At 46.3% G+C, this 18,271-nt stretch overlaps 1 protein-coding gene across 9 annotated transcripts in view; it reads left to right on the forward strand.

Annotated features, from left to right (window-relative positions):
• LOC140394014 (inactive rhomboid protein 1-like) overlaps nt 1-18,271 on the forward strand; it is a 561,145-nt gene that overhangs the window by 501,500 nt on the left and 41,374 nt on the right. For all 9 annotated transcript variants that reach the window (XM_072480776.1, XM_072480778.1, XM_072480779.1 and 6 more), the window contains 4 exons: nt 5,846-5,957; nt 7,461-7,535; nt 11,085-11,246; nt 17,729-17,832. In XM_072480776.1, the coding sequence (XP_072336877.1) occupies nt 5,846-5,957; nt 7,461-7,535; nt 11,085-11,246; nt 17,729-17,832 (453 nt within the window). The remainder of the gene's footprint in view (nt 1-5,845; nt 5,958-7,460; nt 7,536-11,084; nt 11,247-17,728; nt 17,833-18,271) is intronic.

The raw sequence follows: 18,271 nt of genomic DNA on the forward strand, positions 1-18,271 counted from the left end.
ATGTATATGTTTTTAGAATTTTGAACATGCCAATAAAAATATTTTAGAAAAAGAATTGTTTCACCGATGATCGGTTTCCTTTATGTTAATCTGGTTAATTCTGTGTTTAAATTAAATTTTGTTTTAACATAAAAGATACTCATTGATCAGAGTCAACACTCCTGGGGTGAAGTACGCTTTCCTCAGACTTTTATAAATTTAAAAATATTATTTGGGGTTCACGTCCGGTGTCCGAATAAATGTTGGGGCCTGGTCCGGTATCCTAACAATGATTCAAACAGTTAACAGATCAAAAACTGAAAAATCAAGAAGTGGAACTGAAATATCAATAAATATGGGAATGAAAGTGGGACATCGATTTTGACAGTGTAAGGTTGATTTTAATTTGTGATCTCTGCAAAATTGATCCTTCAGCTCAGCAACTCTTAATATAAATCTGAGTACACTGCATTAAATGGGGAAAATCTGTTACCTCTTAAATCTTGACATACTTGAGTGTTGAAACTAAATAAAGTTGAGTTCTGGATAATGTCATAATGTCACACTGCCTGCGTGTAGTTTGCACAATCTCTCCATGTCTGCGTGGGTTTCCTCCGGGTGCTCCGGTTTCCTCCCACAGTCCAAAGATGTGCTGGTTAGATGGCCTGGCCATGATAAATTGCCCCTTAGTGTCCAAAAGATGTGCATGTTAGGTTAGGGTTTATTAGGTTTGGGCAGGGGAGTGGGCTTGGGTGCAATACTCTTTCAGAGGGTCGTCACAGACCCGATGGGCCGAATGGCCACCTCCTGCACTGTAGGGATTCTTAAAAAGAAATTGAGAAAGATGGTTGTAACTTGGATTAGTATACTTTTGAGACAATTGAGAATATCTGTTTAAGAGAGCGCCCCAGCAGAAAAGCTGTATTCATTTAACATTAAGTTAACGTGATCTGTAAATCCATGCCTGTTCCCGTTTTATTATCCTGGGCATGCTCCTGCATGTCTGTTCATACTCAACGAGACAGCTGATCTACAAGGAATATTAAGACTGTGCTTGTGTTGTCATTTCTGCAATTCTGTAATGTAATAAGTGGGCTCCATGTGACACATTTAACACACGGGCGTCAATATTAAACCCCCCTCCCCACACACACACACACACACACACATACATACATACCGTGTGAGACAGAGGTTTGGCATGGTTAAAAATATAAAAATGGGGAATGCATTCAAATCTGAGTGCATACCCACCCACAGTGTAGCTGGCAGCTTGATTTAAATGTTAACATTGCAATGCAGGTTTCCAAGTAGCAACCTAGCAACAGCATGTGAATGCCTTTTACAGCTCATCTCTGTAAATGTTAAGTTCGCGAATTAACTTGTCGAGTGATTGGATTTGCTTATTGTCATGTGTACCGAGGTACAGTGAAAATAATTTCCTGTAGCCCCCTGTCCAGGCAGATCACATGGAACGTGAGAGGACTGAATGGGCTGGTCAAGAGGGCTCGCATGTTCGCGCATTTGAGGGAACTGAAGGCGGGCGTGGCAATGTTACAGGAGACACGCCTAAAGGTTACAGACCAGACGAGATTGAGGAAGGGGTGGGTTAGCCAAGTGTTCCACTCAGGACAGGACTCAAAGACCAGGGGAATTGCGATCTTGATCAGCAAACGAGTGGCATTCGGGGTTGGGAGAATCGTGTCAGACAAGGGGGGGGTAGGTACATAATGGTGAGTGGGAAGCTGCAGGAGGTGCGAGTGGTACTTGTGAACATATATGCTCCAAATTGGGACGACGTGGAATTTGAGGCGGGTGTTAGGTAAGATCCCAGACTTAGAGTCACATAACCTGATCATGGGAGGGGATTTCAACACGGTCATTGATCCGGAATTGGACCAGTCTATATCCAGGACAGGGAGGAGGCCGGCTGCGGCAAAGGAATTGAAGGGTTTTATGGAACAGATGGAGGGAGTAGACTCATGGAGGTTTGCACGGTCGAGGACGAAGGAGTTTTCCTTTCTTTCTCATGTCCACAAGGTATACTCTCGCATCGACTTTTTTGTTCTGAGCAGGGCGCTAATACCGAAGGTGGTGAATACTGAGTATTCGGCTATTGCAATGTCGGATCTTGCCCGCACTGGGTGGATCTACGGGTTAGTGTGGAGAGAGGGCAACGCCCGCTATGGAGACTGGATGTGGGGTTGCTAGCGGACGAGGCGGTTTGTGGGCGGGTTAACAAGTCCATCCAGAACTACCTGGAAACAAACGATAAGGGGGAGGTCTCTGCAACGACAATCTGGGAAGCTTTGAAGGCAGCAGTCCGAGGGGAATTAATCTCGGTACGGGCCCACAGAGAAAAGGTGGATCGGGCTGAGAAGGATAGATTAGTGGAGGAGATACTCCAGGTGGATAGGAGATACTCGGAGGCCCCGGACGCGGGGCTCCTGAGGGAACGGCGGAGGTTACAGGTGGAGTTTGGGCTGTTGACCACAGGGAAAGCAGTGGAACAGTTGAGGAAGGCAAGGGAGGGAGATCTATGAGTACGGGGGAAAGGCAAGTAGAATGTTGGTGCACCAGCTCAGAAAAGAGAGGCGGCCAGGGAGGTAGGTAGAGTAAAGAGTAGAGAAGGTAATACGGTCCTGGACCCAGCGGGGGTGAACGAGGTGTTTAAGGATTTTTATAGTAAATTGTGTGAGTCAGAACCCCCAGCAGGGATGGAGGGGATGAGGCAATTTCTGGATCAGTTGAGGTTTCCGAGGGTGGAGGAGGAGCTGGTGGAGGAGCTGGGAGCCCCAATTGAGATTGAGGAAATAATCAAGGGGCTGGAGGGCATGCACTCAGGCAAGGCCCCGGGGCCTGACGGCTACCCAGTGGAATTCTATAAGACGTTTTCAGAGATATTAAGCCCACTGTTGTTGAGGACATTTAACGAAGCAAGAGAAAAGGGAGTACTCTTCTCCTCTCCCCCCCCCCCCCCCCTCCCCCCCCCCCCCCAACAATGTCGCAGGCCTCGATTTCATTGATCCTGAAACGGGAGAAGGATCCGGAGCAATGCGGGTCATGCAGGCCGATTTCCCTACTGAATGTGGATACCAAACTGCTGGCTAAGATACTGGCCACAAGGATAGAGGACTGTGTCCCGGGGGTGATAGGGGAAGACCAGACGGGATTTGTTAAGGGCAGGCAACTTAAGGCCAATGTTCGAAGGCTTCTAAATGTTATTATGATGCCCTCAGAAGGAGGGGAGGCGAAGGTGGTGGTAGCGATGGATGCGGAGAAGGCTTTTGATCCTGTGGAGTGGAATTACATGTGGGAGGCGCTGGGAAGGTTTGGGTTTGGTGAGGGCTTTATTGACTGGGTGCAGTTCTCTGTCAGGCACCTGTAGCGAGTGTGCATACGAACCAGCTGAGGTTGGGGTATTTTAAACTACACCGAGAGATGAGGCAAGGGTGCCCCCTCTCCCCGTTACTGTTTGCACTGGCCTTAGAGCTTTTGGCCATGGTGTTAAGAGCCTCTAGGAACTGGTAAGGGCTGGTTCGGTGGGGTGGGGGGGGGGGGGGGGGGGCGCTGGAGCACCGGGTCTCGCTCTACGCAGATGACCTGCTCTTGTACATTTTGGACCCGTTGGAGGGAATGGGGGAAGTAATGCGAATCTTGGGGGAATTTGGCAGTTTTTCAGGGTATAAATTGGACATGGGGAAGAGCGAGATGTTTGTGATCCAGGCAAGAGGGCAGGAAAAGAGACTGGGAGAGCTGCCACTTAGAATGGTAGGGAAGAGCTTTCGTTATCTGGGAATCCAGATGGCCCGGAAATGGGAGGTACTACACAAGTTAAACCTATCCTGGTTGGTAGATCAAATGTAAGGGGTCTTTAAGAGATGGGACATGCTCCCATCTGGCGGGGAGGGTACAGACCGTGAAGATGACGGTCCTCCCCAGATTTCTATTTGTCTTTCAGTGCCTCCCCATCTTCATCCCTAAGGCCTTTTTCAAGCGGGTGAATAAGATTATTTTGGGCTTTGTGTGGGCGAGTAAAACCCCATCGAGTGAAGAAAGTGGCGCTAGAGCGCAGTTGGGGGGGGGACGGTGGGCTGGCGCTGCCGAACTTCTGCAATTACTACTGGGCGGCTAATATAGCCATGATTAGGAAGTGGGTAGTGGGGGAGGGGTCGACATGGGAGCGGATGGATGCGGCGTCATGTAAAGACACCAGTCTGGGAGCATTGGTAACGACACCTCTGCCGTTCTCGCCGGCCCGATCCTCCACAAGTCTGGTGATAGTGGCGGCTCTGAGGATCTGGGGGCAATGGAGGAGATATAAGAGATTGGAGGGAGCATCGATTTGGACCCCGATTTATAACAATCACAGGTTTGTGGCAGGTTCTGGAGGTGGCAGGGGGCAGAAATCAGAAGTATGGGGGATCTATTTATAGATGGGAGCTTTCCCAGCTTGAAAGCTTTGGTGGATAAATTTAAATTGCCACCAGGGAATGGTTTTAGGTATTTGCAGGTGTGAAACTTCCTGAGAAAGCAGGTGCCGGCCTTTCCGCTGCTGCCGCACAGGGGATACAGGATAGAGTAGTTTCAAGTACCTGGGTGGGGGAGGGGAAGGTATCGGATATTTACCAGGAGCTTTCGGAGGTGGAGGAAACTCCGGTGGAGGAGCTAAAGGGCAAGTGGGAGGACGAGCTAGGTGGAGAGATAGAGGCAGGTCTATGGGCGGATACCCTAAGCACGGTTAATACCTCCTCATCGTGCGCCAGGCGCAGCCTGATACAATTTAAGATAGTCCACCGGGCACACATGACAGTGGCTAGGATGAGCAAGTTTTTCGGGGTAGAGGATAGGTGTGCGCGGGAAGCCCAACAAATCATGTCCACATGTCTTGGGCATGCCCGAAGCTTAGAGGGTTTTCGCAAGGTTTTGCTAAGGCAATGTCTACGGTGCTAAAATCACAGGTGGTGCCGATTCCGGAGGTAGCGATCTTTGGAGTGTCGGAAGATCCGGGAACTCGGGCGAAAGAGGCCGACGTTCTGGCCTTTGCCTCCCTGGTAGCCTGGAGACGGATCTTATTAATGTGGAGGGACTCTAAGCCCCCGAGTGTAGAGACCTGGTTTAGTGACATGGCTGGGTTTCTCAGTCTCGAGAAAATATAGTTCGCCTTAAGAGGGTCAATGTTAGGGTTCACCCGGAGGTGGCAGCCATTCGTCGACTTTCTCGGGGAAAATTAAAATGTCAGCAGATGCAGTATTCCAAGGGGGGGGGGGGGGAGGGGATTGGTGTTGTTTGGTTGAGGTGTGTGAAGATTGGGCTGGGGGGATATGTTCATTTTGCCATGTGAATGTTATTGTTTTTGGTAATGTTATAAAATGTTTTGAAATACTTCAATAAAAATATTTTTTTTTAAAAGAAAATAATTTCCTGTGTATTGTTCAGTCACATCATTCTGTACATGAAAATAAAACACACAATATAGATACATAGACACAGGCATAAGATGAAGCATGCAGGAGTTTAGTACTACTCAGTGGAGAAGATGTGTGAAGAGATCACTTCAGTCCATAAGAGGGTGGTTTAGGAGTCTGATAACAGTGGGGACGAAGCTGTTTTTGAGTCTGTTTGTGCGTGTTATCAGACTTTTGTAGCTCCTGCCTGATGGAAGAAGTTGGAAGAGTGAATAAGCCGGTGGGAGGGGTCTTTGATTATGCTGCCTGCTTTCCCAAGGCAACGGGAGGTGTAGACAGAGTCAATCGATGGGAGGTGGGTTGGGGCTACATTTTACATGGGCTAGATTGTTAAATGTTCAAACAATGAGTTCAGTACAATTTTGTGATCACTAACAGCAGCTCCCTTTTCATTACAGGCCATTTTTCACATACTGGATTACATTTGTGCACATATTGATTACTATCCTAGCCGTGTGTATCTATGGAATTGCTCCAATAGGATTTTCTCAACATGAAACTGTAGATTCAGTAAGTAATAAATCAAAAACGAAGTAGTACCCTACATCCCCAGCATGAGGTAATTTTTCTCAAAGGCCATTTGTATTTCAATGACAACATATTGTGTTCAAATGAAAATAAAATAAAATATGATTTGTAAACTGCAGAAGTATTTTGTTACCCTTCTGCTCCTGTTATTTGGACTATCTAATATTCACTTCTGATTTAATTTTTAAATTTCTTGCAAAGTTTTGTAAAGCTGAGTACAACTGTGTTTTTAATGGGACATCTCATTGACCACTGACATCGAGAAACGCTTATTTTTCCTTATTCAACAGCTGTGAATATATTCAAACCAATTAAGTGACAGGTCACGGCAAATTAACATTCAGGGAGTTCAGCAATGTATTTTACACTTCTCAACAATTTATAACAAGATCATTTTCATGCACAGGTCCATATTAAAATTAGTGGGCAGGATTTTCTGGTCACGAATGCCCCAAAACTTAGGAATTCCCGCACGAGATTAGTGGACCTTTAAATGGTCCTTTACATCTTCCCTCCCGTCCGCGACGATTGCAGCGGCGATTCCTGCGGCGGGCCGGAAGATGTATCCCAATATATCTCATTTCTTTGACTGTTCCTTCAGCAATCTGCAGTTTGTCAGAAAAGGAAGTTTTAAAATATTTTCTTGCCGATTATGTGAGACAAAGGACTTAATACTCCTCATCAACAGTACCTGAATTTGGGTGATATAATAGTATAAAATCAAAACTGACTTCTTTCACTGCCCGGCCACATGGTGATGCAGAGGTAGGACCTGGAAATCTGACCAATATTGCTACCCATCACCACTCCCAAAGGCCATTCGGGGAAAGGTCATGGTGACGGTGTGGTAACAGCGGAAAGCCCACTGAAACCTCAGCTCAGTCTAAAAGAAAACATCCAAGGAGTTCTTTAGGACTATTCTGCCCCTCCTTAACACAAGAACACACAAGAATTAGGAGCAGCAGTAGGCCTCAAGCCTGCTGTTTAATTTGATAAGATTATGGCTGGTCTAATAGTGTCATCAGCTCCACTTTCTGTCTGCCTGCACACCCCCCCCCCCCCCGCCGCCCCCAACACCCCTAAACCCGTGACTACCTCGCTGATCATAAATCTGTCAAACCCAGCGTTAAACATTTTCACTAATTCCACTGCTCTCTGGGGAAGTGAATTCCAGAGACTAAGACCCTCTGAGAGAAGAGATTCTGCTTATCTTGGTCTTCAATTTGATTTGCTCTTCCGGTGTGTTGCCGCACAACCAATGTGTCTTTCACTCTTGTGGAGGTGGAGCATGGCTTGTGGTGGAAAACAAAAGCCCCTCCACAAATTTCCATGGGTGTCCAACCCACTCTTGAGCATTCTCCATACTTCTGGCTAGCTGTTGTTGTGCTGTTGCTTCTGTTCTTCGCGTTTTGATGTTAAATTGATTTTGCTTCACATTTATTATCCACAGCTCATGGGTTTAATCATTTTCATTTGCTTTCTTAGATTTTAAGAAATAAAGGTGTCTATGAAAATGTAAAATTTGTGCAGCAAGAAAACTTTTGGATTGGACCAAACTCTGTGAGTGAGTTTGAATTCTGTTTAGAAGCTTTTTGTTTAATTTCTATAAAGTTCGCCATAATTATGACCGCAACTCATCTTTGGAGAAATGAACTCTTGAATTGATATGTTTAGTTTTTTTGTATAAAAGTTCAGTGTATCTACCTTGGATATTGTGATTTATAGACCTAAATTTCTATAACCATCAAAAAGAACGGCCCCAAAATCCAGCTGTTTTTCAGGTGCTAAATGACTTTCAAAGCCACCAACATGGCAGGCAGGAAGCAGACGCCATGAGCAATGTGCTGCCCACCATAGTGACAAAGGCCAAAAATTAGGCTTGCAGCTCCCCTCCTTGAAACCAGCCTTGAACCCCTTGCAAATAGAAATTATAGGGGACTAACGCTATCCCCCCAATCATGCACAAAGTTATGCACTGTACCTTTTCTTCAAAAGGAAATTTAGTACATCCTGGATGATCAGAACAAAGAACAAAAGAACAAAGAAAAGTACAGCACAGGAACAGGCCCTTCGGCCCTCCAAGCCCCTGCAGACCATGCTGCCCGACTAAACTACAATCTTCTACACTTCCTGGGTCCGTATCCCTCTATTCCCATCCTATTCAAGCATTTGTCAAGATGCCCCTTAAATGTCACTATCATCCCTGCTTCCACCACCTCCTCCGGCAGCGAGTTCCAGGCACCCACTACCCTCTGTGTAAAAAAACTTGCCTCGTACATCTACTCTAAACCTTGCCCCTCGCACCTTAAACCTATGCCCCCTAGTAATTGACCCCTCTACTCTGGGGAAAAGCTTCTGACTATCCACTCTGTCTATGCCCCTCATAATTTTGTAGACCTCTATCAGGTCGCCCCTCAACCTCCGTCGTTCCAATGAGAACAAACCGAGTTTATTCAACCGCTCCTCATAGCTAATGCCCTCCATACCAGGCAACATTCTGTTAAATCTCTTCTGCGTCCTCTCTAAAGCCTCCACATCCTTCTGGTAATGTGGCAACCAGAATTGGACACTATACTCCAAGTGTGGCCTAACTAAGGTTCTATACAGCTGCAACATGACTTGCCAATTCTTATACTCATTGCCTCGGCCAATGAAGGTAAGCATGCCGTATGCCTTCTTGATTACCTTCTCCACCTGTGTTGCCCCTTTCAGTGACCTGTGGACGTGTACATCTAGATCTCTCTGATTTTCAATACTCTTAAGGGTTCTACCATTCACTGTATATTCCCTACCTGCATTAGACCTTCCAAAATGCATTACCTCACATTTGTCCGGATTAAACTCCATCTGCCATCTCTCCGCCCAAATCTCCAAACAATCTAAATCCTACTGTATCCTCTGATGGTCCTCATCGCTATTCTCAATTCCACCAACTTTTGTGTCGTCTGCAAATTTACTAATCAGACCAGTTACATTTTCCTCCAAATCATTTATGTATACTACAAACAGCAAATGTCCCAGCACTGATCCCTGCAGAACACCACTAGTCACAGCCCTCCAATTAGAAAAGCATCCTTCCATTGCTACTCTCTGCCTTCTATGACCTAGCCAGTTCTGTATCCACCTTGCCAGCTCACCCCTGATCCCGTGTGATTTCACCTTTTGTACTAGTCTACCTTGAGGGACCTTGTCAAAGGCTTTACTGAAGTCCATATAGACAACATCCACTGCCCTACCTGCATCAATCATCTTTGTGACCTCTTCGAAAAACTCTATCAAGTTAGTGAGACACGACCTCCCCTTCACAAAACCATGCTGCCTCTCACTAATACGTCCATTTGCTTCCAAATGGGAGTAGATCGTGTCTCGAAGAATTCTCTCCAGTAATTTCCCTACCACTGACTTAAGGCTCACCGGCCTATAGTTCCCTGGATTATCCTTGCTCCCCTTCTTAATCAAAGGAACAACATTGTCTATTCCCCAGTCCTCCGGGACATCACCTGAAGACAATGAGGATCCAAAGATTTCTGTCAAGGCCTCAGCAATTTCCTCTCTAGCCTCCTTCAGTATTCTGGGGTAGATACCACCAGGCCCTAGGGACTTATCTACCTTAATATTTTTCAAGACGCCCAACACCTCGTCTTTTTGGATCTCAATGTGACCCAGGCTATCTACACACCCTTCTCCAGACTCAACATCCACCAATTCCTTCTCTTTGGTGAATACTGATGCAAAGTATTCATTTAGTACCTTGCCCATTTCCTCTGGCTCCACACATAGATTCCCTTCAGTGGGCCAACCCTTTCCCTGGCTACCCTCTTGCTTTTATGTACGTGTAAAAAGCCTTGGGATTTTCCTTGACTTTTCGTGACCCCTTCTAGCCCTCCTGACTCCTTGCTTAAGTTCCTTCCTACTTTCCTTATATTCCACACAGGCTTCGTCTATTCCCAGCTTTTAGCCCTGACAAATGCCTCCTTTTTCTTTTTGACGAGGCCTACAATATCTCTCGTTATCCAAGGTTCCTGAAAATTGCCGTATTTAGCCGCCTTCCTCACAGGAACATGCCGGTCCTGTATTCCTTTCAACAGACACTTGAAAGCCTCCCACATGTCAGATGTTGATTTACCCTCAAACATCCGCCCCCAATCTAGGTTCGTCAGTTCCCGCCTAATATTGTTAGAATTAGCCTTCCTTCAATTTCGCACATTCACCCTAGGACCACTCTTATCCTTAAGCTTGAGCTCAGAGATGCTTTGGCATATTTTTGATGCATTTGACTGAAATTACAGTGACCATCACTGGAAATTAACCCCAGAGCCCTCCCTAATCTTTCATAATAGTTCATTCTCTTTACAATAAGGAGTAACATTTTATTGTGGTTCAGTTGCGAGTGCTAGAACCTACATACAGTCAAACGCAAGACAAACAGAAAGGACATGTTCACGTATTGTGCCTTTTTAAAATTCTACAAAAGCTTGCGGGGCAGCCATTCACTGGTGCATTTCCCAGGGCAATGCCTTGACTAAGCATAGATTTGCCAAGTTTGAATTTATGCAAAGGTTTGACAGTTAACTGTTCCGTGGTGCATTCTCAGTGGCAACACCTCTGTCTATCAGGGTCCACTTGCTAACCATTCAGCATACACTCCTTTCATGCCGTATAAATTATTAATCCCTTTGAGATTTGGTATTCTTGTGGTTCTGTGCTGATGAGTGCAAGCAAAAGCGTGCCTCTTTTTATTTCCCCGTACCCTGACCACAATATCTTAACCATCAAGTGTGGGTTGGAAAAGTGAACTGGATACAATTATCAAAGGTTGATTTGGTCAATGCAATTGAAAGCCTTAACAGTACCACAGGAGGCTTGTATTATTCTGTCCGAGATAACAGTACGAAGTTGTAATGTGTGCCTGCATACATTAACAAGCAAATGTGATTGTCTTGTTCTACCTTCATGATGGCCTGTGCAACTCGATGATCTTCCATGCCACAGATGAAGCGGACATTATTATGTTCTTCATAGATATTCTTCCTTTGCCGAATTCATGATTAAACTGGGCTTTTTAAAATTCATTCTGCCATTATCATGACCGTGTTATTCTTGTTGCAGGAAGCCTTAATTCACCTTGGAGCAAAGTTCTCTCCTTGTATGAGGCAAGACCAGCAAGTACATGAATTAATTACACTGAAAAGAGAAGAGGAAAATAAATCTGCCTGCTGTGTACGGAATGACAAGTCCGGGTGTGTTCAAACTTCGGAGAAAGACTGCTCGGTAGGTACACATTTTCCAAGAAACTGTTTGAATCACAAAAGCTAAGAAAGATGCTGGCTCGTTTTGCTGGTTGGTGGTCATCCTAGAAAAAAAACATGTTTGATATAAATGAGCTATCAGTGGTGTTGCCCGGTGGAGATTTCTCCCGTATACGCTTAGCAGCTATTCACAGAATGGATGCCGAGAATATGTGTCCTCCCATGCAAAGGTGGGCTGGATAAAGGTGGCAAGAACCCACTCTGGGCGGCAAGGTAGCACAGTGGTTAGCATTGTTGCTTCACAGCGCCAGGGACCCAGGTTCGATTCCCGACTTGGGTCACTGTGCGGAGCCTGCACATTCTCCCCGTGTCTGCGTGGGTTCCCTCCAGGTACTCGGTTTCTTTCCACAGTACAAAGGGTTAGGTGGATTGGCCATGCTAAATTGTTCCGTAGTGTCCAAAGATTAATTGGGGTTACAGGGATAGGCTGGAGGTGTGGGTTTAAGTAGAGTGCTCTTTCAAGGGCCAGTGTCGACTCGATGGGCCAAATGGCCTCCTTTTGCGCTGTAAATTGAATGAACCCACATAATTACAAATTTTTCAGAAACAGACTTTTTTTTTTTCATTTATAAATTTAGAGTACCCAATTATTTTTTTTCCAATTAAGGGGCAATTTAGCGTGACCAATCCACACGCCCTGCACATCTTTGAGTTGTAGGGGTGTGACCCACGCAGACACGGGGAGAATGTGCAAACTCCACACGGACAGTGACCCGGGGCCGGGATCGAACCCAGGTCCTCGGCGCCGTGAAGCAGCAGTGCTAACCACTGCGCCACCATGCTGCCCTTTTCAGAAACGGACTTCTTTTTTTATATAAGTACCTAATTCATTTTTTCCAATTAAAGTGACCCAGAGCTGGGACCTTGGCGCCGTGAGGCAGCAGGGCTAACCCACTGCACCACTGTGCTGCCCTTCAGAAACAGACTTAAAGGATATTTTTTCTTCAAGTTGATATTTCATTGATAATGGCAGTCGTTTGCAAACTGTATTATTATTGGTGAAGTGTACTCTGAGCTCTCCCTCGTTCTGCCCATGTAATCAGAATGCTCCCAGGTGTGAGGCCACAAGCACTTTCATAGGAAAATAGGTATTAGGAGAAGAAGTAGGTAGTTCAGCATCTAGAGCCTGCTCCACCATTTAATCAGATATGGCTGACCTCTTCCTGTTCTCAAATCCACCTCCGTGCCTGTTCCCCATATCCATTGAACACGTTTTTAAAAATCAGAAATGTATCTATCTCGTTCTTGAAACCATTTAATAATTCTGACTCCACTGCACTCTCCGGCAGCAATTTAGAACATAGAACATAGAACAATACAGCGCAGTACAGGCCCTTCGGCCCACGATGTTGCCCCGAAACAAAAGCCATCTAACCTACACTATGCCATTTTCATCCATATGTTTACCCAATAAACTTTTAAATGCCCTCAATGTTGGCGAGTTCACTACTGTAGCAGGTAGGGCATTCCACGGCCTCACTACTCTTTGTGTAAAGAACCTACCTCTGACCTCTGTCCTATATCTATTACCCCTCAGTTTAAAGTTATGTCCCCTCGTGCCAGCCATATCCATCCGCGGGAGAAGGCTCTCACTGTCCACCCTATCCAACCCCCTGATCATTTTGTATGCCTCTATTAAGTCTCCTCTTAACCTTCTTCTCTCCAACGAAAACAACCTCAAGTCCATCAGCCTTTCCTCATAAGATTTTCCCTCCATACCAGGCAACATCCTGGTAAATCTCCTCTGCACCCGCTCCAAAGCCTCCACGTCCTTCCTATAATGCGGTGACCAGAACTGTACGCAATACTCCAAATGCGGCCGTACCAGAGTTCTGTACAGCTGCAACATGACCTCCCGACTCCGGAACTCAATCCCTCTACCAATAAAGGCCAACACTCCATAGGTCTTCTTCACAACCCTATCAACCTGGGTGGCAACTTTCAGGGATCTATGTACATGGACACCTAGATCCCTCTGCTCATCCACACTTTCAAGAACTTTACCATTAGTCAAATATTCCGCATTCCTGTTATTCCTTCCAAAGTGAATCACCTCACACTTCTCTACATTAAACTCCATTTGCCACCTCTCAGCCCAGCTCTGCAGCTTATCTATATCCCTCTGTAACCTGCTACATCCTTCCACACTATCGACAACACCACCGACTTTAGTATCGTCTGCAAATTTACTCACCCACCCTTCTGCGCCTTCCTCCAGGTCATTGATAAAAATGACAAACAGCAACGGCCCCAGAACAGATCCTTGTGGTACGCCACTTGTCACTGAACTCCATTCTGAACATTTCCCATCAACCACCACCCTCTGTCTTCTTTCAGCTAGCCAATTTCTGATCCACATCTCTAAATCACCCTCAATCCCCAGCCTCCGTATTTTTGCAATACCCTACTGTGGGGAACCTTATCAAACGCTTTGCTGAAATCCATATACACCACATCAACTGCTCTACCCTCGTCTACCTGTTCAGTCACCTTCTCAAAGAACTCAATACGGTTTGTGAGGCATGACCTACCCTTCACAAAGCCATGCTAACTATCCCTGATCATATTATTCCTATCTAGATGATTATAAATCTTGTCTCTTATAATCCCCTCCAAGACTTTACCCACTACAGACGTGAGGCTCACCGAACTATAGTTGCCGGGGTTGTCTCTGCTCCCCTTTTTGAACAAAGGGACCACATTTGCTGTCCTTCAGTCCTCTGGCACTATTCCTGTAGCCAATGATGACATAAAAATCAAAGCCAAAGGTCCAGCAATCTCTTCCCTAGCCTCCCAGAGAATCCTAGGATAAATCCCATCAGGTCCCGGGGACTTATCTATTTTCAGCCTGTCCAGAATTGCCAACACCTCTTCCCTACGTACCTCAATGCCATCTATTCTATTAGCCTGGGGCTCAGCATTCTCCTCCACAACATTATCTTTTTCCTGAGTGAATACTGACGAAAAATATTCATTTAGTATCTCGCCTATCTCTTCAGACTCCACACACAATTTCCCATCCCTGTCCTTGACTGGTCCTACTCTTTCCCTAGTCATTCGCTTATTCCTGACATACCTATAGAAAGCTTTTGGGTTTTCCTTGATCCTTCCTGCCAAATACTTCTCATGTCCCCTCCTTGCTCGTCTTAGCTCTCTCTTTAGATCCTTCCTCGCTACCTTGTAACTATCCATCGCCCCAACCGAAACTTCACACCTCATCTTCACATAGGCCTCCTTCTTCCTCTTAACAAGAGATTCCACTTCCTTGGTAAACCACGGTTCCCTCGCTCGACGCCTTCCTCCCTGTCTGACCGGTACATACTTATCAAGAACACGCAGTAGCTGATCCTTGAACAAGCCCCACTTATCCAGTGTGCCCAACACTTGCAGCATACTTCTCCACCTTATCCCCCCCAAGTCACGTCTAATGGCATCATAATTGCCCTTCCCCCAGCTATAACTCTTGCCCTGCGGTGTATACTTATCCCTTTCCATCATTAACGTAAACGTCACCGAATTGTGGTCACTGTCCCCAAAGTGCTCTCCTACCTCCAAATCCAACACCTGGCCTGGTTCATTACCCAAAACCAAATCCAACGTGGCCTCGCCTCTTGTTGGCCTGTCAACATATTGTTTCAGGAAACCCTCCTGCACACACTGTACAAAAAACGACCCATCTATTGTACTCGAACTATATCTTTTCCAGTCAATATTTGGAAAGTTAAAGTCTCCCATAATAACTACCCTGTTACTTTCGCTCTTATCCAGAATCATCTTCGCCATCCTTTCCTCTACATCCCTAGAACTATTTGGAGGCCTATAAAAAACTCCCAACAGGGTGACCTCTCCTTTCCTGTTTCTAACTTCAGCCCATACTACCTCGGAAGAAGAGTCCCCATCTAGCATCCTCTCCGCCACCGTAATACTGCTCTTGACTAGCAGCGCCACACCTCCCCCTCTTTTGCCTCCTTCTCTGAGCTTACTAAAACACCTAAACCCCGGAACCTGCAACATCCATTCCTGTCCCTGCTCTATCCATGTCTCCGAAATGGCCACAACATCGAAGTCCCAGGTACCAACCCATGCTGCCAGTTCCCCTACCTTGTTTCGTATACTCCTGGCATTGAAGTAGACACACACTTCAAACCACCTACCTGAACACTGGCCCCCTCCTGCGACGTCAAATCTGTGCTCCTGACCTCTATACTCTCATTCTCCCTTACCCTAAAACTACAATCCAGGTTCCCATGCCCCTGCTGCATTAGTTTAAACCCCCCCAAAGAGCACTAACAAATCTACCCCCCCAGGATATTTGTGCCCCTCAGGTTCAGATGTAGACCATCCTGTCTGTAGAGGTCCCACCTTCCCCAGAAAGAGCCCCAGTTATCCAGAAATCTGAATCCCTCCCGCCTGCACCATCCCTGTAGCCACGTGTTTAAATGCTCTCTCTCCCTATTCCTCATCTCACTATCACGTGGCACGGGCAACAACCCAGAGATAACAACTCTGTTTGTTCTAGTTCTGAGCTTCCATCCTCGCTCCCTGAAAGCCTGCCTGACATCCTTGTCCCCTTTCCTACCTATGTCGTTAGTGCCAATGTGGACCACGACTTGGGGTTGCTCCCCCTCCCCCCTAAGGACCCGGAAAACACGATCCAAGACATCCGAGACATCACGTACCCTTGCACCTGGGAGGCAACATACCAAACGTGAGTCTCTCACGCTCCCACAAAATCTCCTATCTTTTCTACAAATTCACAACACTCTGCGAGAAGTAATGCCTCCTCATCTCAGTTTTAAATCGACTACCTCTGAACTATATAGAACATTGAACATACAGTGCAGAAGTAGGCCATTCGGCCCATCGTGTCTGCTCCGACCCACTTAAGCCCTCACTTCCACCTATCCCCCTAACCCAATAACCCCTCTTAACCTTTTTGGACACTAAGGGCAATTGTAGCGTGGCCAATTCACCTACCCTGCACGTCTTTGGACTGTGGGAGGAAACCAGAGCACCCGGAGGAAACCCGGGTGACCTCTCGCTCTAGATTTCCCCATACGGGGGAACATTTGGTCTAAGTTTACTTTATCAATCTCTCTTAGTATTTTATATACCTCGATCAGATCCCCTCTCATTCTCCTAAACTCCAGCGAGTGTAAGTCCAATATCTCATCATACCTCAACGCTTTCATCCCCGGAATCAATCTCGTGAACTTCCTCTAAACTAACTCCAATTACCATATCCTTCCTCAAATAAGCAGAAAGTGGAAAAGAAATGTAGGGTGAAATTCTGCCATTTTTTTGACAAAGTATCATCTTGGGCAGGAGAAGATGAGGGTCGCCCGCCGGGTGCGCTGCCGGCTTTTCCCATTGTATTTTTCAATACTTTATCAAATAAACTCCAAGGCAGATCCCGCGACATTATGCTGGTACAGAGCCCATCCTCCCCCCAGCACTGTCTGTGCCGGGAGCAGTGCCAAGCTACCGCCCGGGCATGGCCCTTTTCCGCCTGGGGCTTCACTCACCTATGTGACTCCAGCTGGTCCTGATCACCAGCTGCATATCATGGGGCACCTGTGGTGATTCACAACTGTGTGCCCTGACCTCGCTGTGAATGGACAATTTAACATGGGGGGGGTCTATTATAATAATCTTTATTATTGTCACAAGTAAGCTTACATTAAAACTTCAATGAAGTTACTGTGAAAATCCGCTAGTCGCCACACTCCGCCGCCTGTTCGGGTACACCGAGGGAGAGTTCAGAATGTCCAATTCACCTAACAAGCACATATTTTGGGACTTGCGGGAGGAAACCGGAGCACCCGGAGGAAACCCACGCAGACACGGGGAGAACATGCAGACTCTGCACAGACAGTGACGCAAGCCAGGAATCGAACCTGGGACCCTGGAGCTGTGAAGCAGCAGTGCTAACCACTGTGCTACCGTGCTACCTGGCTACCGTGCTGCCCGTAAGGGCCCGATAATACTATTTAAATGGATGCAAATGGAGATTGCGACTTTTAAGGTTGTATTTCCCGTTACGTCATTGGCGGGGGTCAGGGACAATCAAGTGGGGAAATCCCACCAGCGTAAAAGCCTCTTTGGGTCTCATGCTTGATTCTCCACCGCTATTCCTGCCCCCAAAAAAGAGGGTAGGAAATCTTCCCCATAAGATGGGAATTTCCTTCAAGTTGCTCCAGTTCCACCCCTGTAATTTTGTTGGGAATGAGCCGTATTCATAGGTAAATGGGGGATTCTGTACTTCAACCAATAGTGGAGAGGTGGCAGCTCCAAGTAAATTTTCAACTGGATGTTTCAACACTAAAAATTGTTCGTATTGATGAGGGTGTTTCTGAAGCCAACCTAATTAAATCATAGGAAGAGGACAGAGTACTTTTGGATATTACAGGATGAATATCTAACAGAACATAATGTTTCTTTCAGGCAACACTTGCTGTCTGGGTAAAGTGGCCAGAGCACGAGAGTGTTCCACTACTGGCTGACAAGAGCCCCCGGAACTATGGTTCAGTCTGCCACCAGGACCCAAGGTAATTATGTCAAGTATTGTTCACCAACAGAAAAATAGTTAGTCTAATGTTAATTCTGTCGTAACTGTAACCCCTTGGCATAGGTTAAAACTTGTATTGCAAAAGGATGTTTAACGATGCTATGTGTGGAATGGAAAAAGGTCTCAGCTTTCACCTCCACTTAGTTCTGAATGAGCTGATATCAGCCAGGTGTTAACTATGTGGCTGAATAGACTCGGACTGTTTTCATTAGAACAAAGGAGGTTGAGGGGTGACCTGTTAGAGGTCGACAAGTGAGGGGCATGGATAGAGTGGATGGGCAGGCACTCGTCCCGAGGATGGAGGGGTCAGTCACCAGGGGGCATAGGTTAAGGTCCGTGGGGAAAAGTTTAGAGGAGATGTGCGAGGCAGATTTTTTACGCAGAGGGTGGTGAATGCCTGGATCGCATTGCCAGGGAAG

The sequence above is a fragment of the Scyliorhinus torazame genome, chromosome 17 (assembly GCF_047496885.1).
Source record: "Scyliorhinus torazame isolate Kashiwa2021f chromosome 17, sScyTor2.1, whole genome shotgun sequence".
In the NCBI taxonomy this organism is placed as follows: Eukaryota; Metazoa; Chordata; class Chondrichthyes; order Carcharhiniformes; family Scyliorhinidae; genus Scyliorhinus; species Scyliorhinus torazame.